The sequence below is a fragment of the Typopeltis vanoorti genome, chromosome 15, assembly GCF_054136105.1.
Source record: "Typopeltis vanoorti isolate ZY-2024b chromosome 15, IOZ_Tvanoo_1.0, whole genome shotgun sequence".
Classification (NCBI taxonomy): Eukaryota; Metazoa; Arthropoda; class Arachnida; order Uropygi; family Thelyphonidae; genus Typopeltis; species Typopeltis vanoorti.
Genome location: NC_143563.1, coordinates 15,291,390 through 15,298,724, shown reverse-complemented (window position 1 = coordinate 15,298,724; position 7,335 = coordinate 15,291,390). Strand labels below are relative to the sequence as shown.

Sequence of the window (7,335 nt, the reverse complement as noted above, 5' to 3'; positions counted from 1 at the left end):
ATCTTCTCCAGATTGTATTAATAAAGATGTTCCAACAAAATATCAAAATCATGTTAAGAAATGCCATGTCTTAATTAACACAACCACCATCACTGGAAACTATTATATAATAATATATAATATATAATATATTATGTTATATTTTAAAGTAAATGCAACAACAAGATTTGAGTATTACAACTTTATTTACAAGTATTTACAACCTTCTGAAATTAATTCTTCCAACTCTCAAAACATATACTGTACATAATGTATTACAGATATGACTATACATCGAAAAATCCATCACAAAAAATATTGTTCATAAAAACACTATAATACAGATAGGTATTTTTATTTTATATATTTTTTTTTATACTTGGAAACTTTGGTTGAAATAATAAATATGGTCAACCCTCACTGCAGCAAAAGTCCCAGCCAATGTTCCAGAATATGGTTATTTGAATAGAAAGCTCACTATAGCAAACATTCCATACGACTGACCCCCCCCCCCTTTACACACAGCAAATTTACTCATAGTGTATCTTTATGGCTAAGTATTCTAATTATCCTAAGGTAAAACAATTCTGAGACGGGCTTTATCCTTTTCATTCAGGTCTTGTTGGTAAAAAGCTAGGCCATGGAGATTCAGATTCTGCAAGCTAAACTCATCAGAATTAACCCCCCCACACACACACACAAAAAAGTATAACCACATTTTTACTATACTGAGGATTTGAGATAGTTGTAGAAAATTTTCCCATTGCATTTAGTATTCTTGTTATCCACATTTTATCTAGCACATGCAAACATGAGAAGCACCTTCATAACTTTTTAGACACTAAAAACAGTTGACGTAACACAAAATGCTTTACAGATTCCATAATGCATATTTCCTAAAAACTGTATATTCTCTCAAATTATATTATAGGATACTTAGGATTACTAGAACAAACCTGATCTTAGTACAAATGAGCTATTGAGTAATGATACTTGATGCAAACTTTTATGAAGTGCTTTGCATAGATTTACTATGGTAGTATATAAACAAAAACAGTTTTTGTCAGATATGATATAAAATCTAACAAGAAAGTTGCAACTATCTCAAATCCAGAATAGTGTGATAAAAAAATGGTTATAAAAGTAATGGTTATAAACTTTATTTTTGTGTATGTACACACATTTTTGTACATATACTTTTGAGCATTATAGTGCATTCTTCCTAAGTATAATTGGAGAGCAACATATGCTTTTATATGATAGCATACTTAAAGCAACTTGTGGTAAAATCAAATGTTCAGGTTAATTGCAAACATTCTTCACAAGCAAAATTTTATGATTTGCTCATACTTGAGTAAAATAGGGATAAAAACAAGAAAAATTTTCGCACGATAAACCTTTCCAGGTTACTTAAAATGCAAATAACAGATTAATTTGGAAGAAAATTGTTGATGGGAAGCTAGTAACAATGCGAACTTAGTTATGTAGTAAAATCTTTCCTTCCATTCCTGCATGTTCACTTCAGTGAGAGTTGACTGTATCAACATTAAAATTTACAATAAAACTCCAACTAAATTTAAATAACATATCAATGTGATATTTTACACTAAAATTTCTAATGGAAAAAAAATTAAACAGAATAGCTATACAATAAAGATAAGGTGCTGTCGATTCTAAATTTAATTCAAGAGCTTCCTAAAGGAAATGTAAAACATCTTTTTATATATACATCCACATAAAAAGTGCATAATCAATGTACTACCTAGTTAAAAAAAAAAAAAAAGAACTATATGTAAAACACTTGCTCATCACCAAATAATTTCAAGTAAACAGTGAAAACAGCCATTGAAAGAATCCAACAATGGATGACCACCAGCCAATCCTTGAATTTATCAGGTAATTAAGCTTTTCATCTGTAATTATATAATGTTCAACAATATCTTCTTTTAAAGTCAGCGGCCAGTGTTCAGGCTTACCTTCATTCAGATGTAATAAACATATTGTCTTCATCTGAAAGAAGGAGAATAAAGCATTTAAAATAATTTTGGATACTTTATAAATAGCAGCATTTAAAGTTTTACATACTGCCAGTAGAAAATGAAAAGTTAACAAATTTTCTCAAGTTCTGAAGTGTCTTAGAATTAATGAATTAAGCTTAGAAAAAAATGCCATGGGAGTATCTGTAGAAAAGGCACAAGTTATGTACCTGTGCGAGAGAATGGATTGTTCAGCCCAATATGTTAAACAAAATAATTTTTAATTAACAATTTTAAGCTTGTGTATTTGAAAATTGTCAAATTTCCAGATATGTAAGCAATAGTTCATAGCTCATTTCATTAATTATGGGAATGAAAAGGCAGAGGATTTATATATTTTTCCACAGCTATGGAAATTTTATGTTTTTTTTTTTTTTTGCTAGAGATTGCAAACATTATTGCACATTAGCGCTGTATTTGTGGTAGGAATTTGGAGAGAAGGAACCTATTGATATATTTCTTAAATAGTTGGATGATGTCCTTAAACAATTCATGGGGGAAGGTTGTTAGAAAGAATAAAAGCAGATGGAATGAAAGAATAGATGGAGAATTTGTGGGCTTGCACTAGGACTGTAAAAGAATGCTGAACAAATGTTGCTCATATTATAACCAATTTAACAAAGAGGTGGAAGAATATCAGTTTATCAAAATACCTAAGGAAGTACCAGCTGAAAGGGGAAGCAGAAACATTATGCGAGAAAGAAAGCACACCAGTTAGCTGAGCTGGACAGCAAGAAGAATTTTTATAGAGGTTTTCGTCCACTATTATTATTTAGGCCTCCAAGGAGTCAAAAGACTCATCACGGGAGGTCTTTCCTAGGAAACACAAAGTCTATCAAGACTCATCGTGGGAGGTCCATCCTAGGAAACACAAAGTCCATCATACCACTTCTTAAACTCATTGACCGTTCTCGCTCTCACCACTCTATCAGGCAATGCATTCCATGGTTCAACCACCCTCCATGCAAAGAAACCACTCCTTACCCTCTTGCTTACAGTTTCCTTTCGTAACTTTCAGGGATGGCTCCTTGTCATCACTCCTTCTTGCTGTTCAACCAAGCGAAAGAACTCCCCAGTGTCAATCCTGTAACCACCTCTGAACAGTTTAAAAGTCTCAATCATATCACCTCTCCTATCCACCAAACTCTGCTATCCCAAACATGAGAACAGGATTCTAAGTTCATATAGATTTGGAATTTGTACAGTATCAGCAAAGATACAGGTGATTAGTGAAACCTGGCTATCAAAATCATATATGATAACTGGGATCAAGTGTAATGGGTATACTATTTTTAGGAATGACAGAAGAGTACTACTAATGATATCAGATGACTTAAGTCCGGTTAGGTGGAAAACAAAGACGGCAAGAAAACAATGATGGTAACAATGTCCCATGTAGTAGTGAGTTTGATGCTACCTGGTGTGAAGTGGGGGCTAATACAATGAAACATGTGGTAGGATGTTGCCCTGGCGACTCAGTTGCAGGGGACGAAGAAATGCATTGCCAATTTAACCTTATGGTTACTAAATGAGTGATCATTATGGGTGACTTTAATTATCCAAACATTAATTGGGTAGAAGAGAAATCTTATAAGAATGAAAAGGAATTTATAGCACTGTTGCAAGACAGCTTTCTCAAGCAGAATGTGAAAGAAGGAACTCGAGGTCAAAGAGTGTTGGATTTGCTCATAGCATCAGAAGGAGTCTGTTAATATGACTTACCACCAGTTGGTGACAATGATCATGCCATGCTTTCTTGGGAAGTATCTAATAACAGTGGTATCTTGCTAATCCGAACTTCTTTAGTCCGAACCCTCCAGTGATCCGAACTGCGGTTTGAAAGAAAAAGAAAGTTTTATTTATTACGTATTATTATTTTGTGTAGTATTATTTTTATTTAATAACACAGGCCTGCAAAATTCGAGTCATGAAAAGGTGTCTGGAAACTATTAACTATTTCTGATTTATTTTTGGCAGCTGATTTCAAATATCTCTCAATTTTTCTCAATCACGTAAAGATTTTTCACAAAATGGATCTCAATATTACAGTATAATAACAGTATTTAAATTTTCCATAAATATTTTTGGAATGAAAGTATTGGGAAAAAAAAAATTTAATTAAAGTACTTCCTAATCTTTAGTACACACTTTATATATTTCATTGTGGCGTTTTTTTTCTTTTTCCTTCAAAGCTTCTTTTTGAACTGTTTTCTGTGAAATTCTTTTCCTGGTTCATCGCTGTGCAACATCCTGCAATAGTCTGCCATCAACGTTGGCATTCCACACCTGCCCTGATACCTTCTTTCGATCTCCTTGATGTCTTGGAATTGCTCTCCTTGGTCTTCGCTGACAGTTCCCAGATTCTCAGGAAAGTAGTCTAAATGAGAGTTGAGAAAGTGCACTTTTAAACTCATGGAGCATCCCAAATCTTTGAATTTCTATAGCATGTCTTCCACAATCATTTTATAGTTGGGGTCCTTGTGATTTCCTAAAAATCTGGTCACCACCTCTTTCAAAGCTTTCCACGCTTCTTTTTCAAAACAGTTGCCATTTTTTCTTCAGACAGTTTATCCTTCATAAGTTTCCTGATGTCCTGACCAATAAAAATACCTTCTTTCAATTTCGCTGTAGATAATCCCAGAAATTTTGCACAGATGTATTTAAAACACTCTCCTTCTCTCGACAAAGCCTTGACAAATTGCTTCATCAATCCCAGTTTTATGTGAAGCGGTGGTAAAAGGATTTTTTCCTGAGCAACCAAACATCTAATTTTTGTTTTGTAACACATTTTTAATTCCAGGTTCTAATGCGACTCTTTCTGGCCATTCCTTCTTCATTCACAAGCACGGATATTTGGTGTATCCTCTTTGTTAGGTGAATTTTTGCAACCTCTTGAAGCCAATACAAACACCACTTAAAACACAGTTAAATGAATTTTAACGAAAGACATCAACACTATTACACAACCCTACGTAAAAACATTAAAAACTGCAAACATGTTAAACTAATCTTCACGCTAACTTAGAAAATATGCTACCTTTCAAAAATATGATAACCTTAGTAGTCAATGACTAAAATTCAACTAAAGAATCACACTAAAAAATGTGTCTGTTACAACAGGAGAGTCATCCGTTATCTCGAAGAATCAGATTCAAAGTAGCCACCTGCACTTTTATTTGCATTCCTCACTCCCTCTCCTATCTTAAGAATGAGAAGTCTCGTGAAAATTTCTTTATTTACCATAAAAAAAAAGGTACTTCAAAAAAGCACTTATACAATTAATTGGCTATAAATAAAGGAGAATGAAAATAAATACCAATGCGCTGAATTTTAATCCAAATACTAATAAAAACGATAAAATTAGAAATTGGATAAAACTGGTGGGTGATGAAATTTTTTTACTATTTTTTCTGAACTCAGCACCTAAAATTCTATAAGAATCAATTATTACTTCTCAGACAACTTTTCCATCGCAGGCCTGTGTAATTGTTATTTTAACTATTATTGTTTATTTGATTGTTATTACAGGAGAGTGTTTTTTTCATACTGTCGATTGTACGGTTATACTGTAGGCCTATTTTGATTTATTGTGTATTCAGGTTTGCTTTCTTATACTGTACAGTACGTACAGTTTGTCAGCACGAATCACCATTGTCATTAATGAACTGATTAGTCACACTATTGCACAATGTTTGTGTATCTTAAAGTTCCTTCAACAACAACGATGACTTAGCCTAAAGCCTGGTTGTATATAACCACGGTGGCTAAACTGCAGCTTGCAGGCCGCATGTGGCTCTTCTTAACTTTTATTGCGGCTCAACTAATAAATAAAAAATATTTATAATTTTTCTTAAATTTCTATCAGACATGGTGCAATCACCTAATAAAGTTTTTCTGAATGATGATGATAATTTAAAAAAACTCGAGGCAAAGCCAAAAAAAAAAGGAAAAAAAAAGTGATATTTTTCTCTAAAAATCATCGATGTTTGTATTTTGCTGCTCGATTGGTCAATGTTTTTGAGTGGCTTGATGAAGTTTGCTGTTCATATGCTGTTCGGCAATGTAGTTATATTTATATTACCTTGTCAGAAAATTTAAAAAGATACATTACTGAATTTCGTAATTCTTATATTAATAAAAAGGTAATAATTTAAATTCTAAATGATTTAAATCTTAATATTTTATTTTTAAAATTTTATTATAGAATATTTTGCAGCATGACTCTTGAAAATAAACAGAAGCAGAAGTATATCGACGAACATAGAAATTTTAAGGAAGAATGGGAAGAAGAAGACTGCTTTTATTGAGGAAAATGGTACAGCTTTTTGCCTCATCTGTAGTTCAACAGTGAACAATTTCAAAGTAGGGAATTTAAAACGTCATTATGAAAAATTGCATTGCAAGTTTTTGTCTCAATATTCAGAAAAATCTGAAATACAAATTAAAAAGCTTGGCTAAAAAATGGTCTCGCCTACTCTCTATACAGGAACAAAAAGGCATTAGCTGATTTTTTTTTTTTTTTTTGAAATCGTTGAAATCTTCAGTTAATAACCAAATTAACTTCATGGTAAAATTTACTGAAGAATCTAAAACTGTAATAGAGGCTAGTTTTAAAATATCATGGAACATCACACGTGCAAAACGGCCTTATACCGAAGGAGAATTTATTAAGCAAAACATTCTTGATACAATTGAGTCACTGAACCTTAATAATTCAAAACTCTTAAAGTTAATTACCAACATTCCTACCACACGACATACAATTGAATGTCGAATTTCAGAGATAAATGTGAATTTATTATCAAAATTAGAAAAGGATATAAAAGATTGTGTAGCATTTAGTTTGGTGCTTGATGAATCAACTGACATTACAGACCAACCACAATTAGCAATTTTTATTCGTTTTGTTCTTGAGGATGGAGTGACGCAATAAGAATTATTAGATTTAATAGCATTAAAAGATAGTACACGTGGTGTTGATATTAAGGAAGCTTTTGATGTTGCCCTTAAAAATGTTCCAAAAAGTAAATTAGTAAGTATAGCTACTGATGGAGCAGCAGCAATGGTGGGTAAGAATGTAGAATTAATTGGACTTTTAAAAACAGATGAAAGCATTCCCGATTTCATTCCCATTCATTGTATTTTGCATCGAGAACATCTTGTTGCAAAACACTTTAATTCTGAACATGTGTTTACACCACTCATAAAAATCTTAAATTTCATTCGGACTAATGCAAAAAACCACCGTCAGTTTCGAAATTTTATTGATGAACTTGATTTGAATGAACAAATAAATGATTTATCATTGTACTGCATCGTG

The 7,335-nt window shown here is 32.3% G+C and overlaps 1 protein-coding gene across 4 annotated transcripts in view; it reads right to left on the bottom strand.

The window, feature by feature from the left end:
* Positions 1-217: 217 nt before the first annotated feature.
* LOC150098408 (uncharacterized) overlaps positions 218-7,335 on the bottom strand; it is a 255,884-nt gene continuing 248,766 nt past the window's right edge. Inside the window, exons 22-23 of one of the 4 annotated variants that reach the window (XR_016549454.1) lie at positions 3,738-3,844; positions 1,916-1,989 (exon numbers count right to left, since the gene is read on the bottom strand). Coding sequence is in view for 1 of the 4 variants with exons in the window: in XM_090404682.1 (XP_090260808.1) it covers positions 1,801-1,989 (189 nt within the window). In the remaining 3 variants the exon portion in view is untranslated. Of the gene's footprint in view, positions 1,990-3,737; positions 3,845-7,335 lie in introns of those variants that run through there. The other 3 variants (XM_090404682.1, XR_016549455.1, XR_016549456.1) reach the window with 3 other exon arrangements.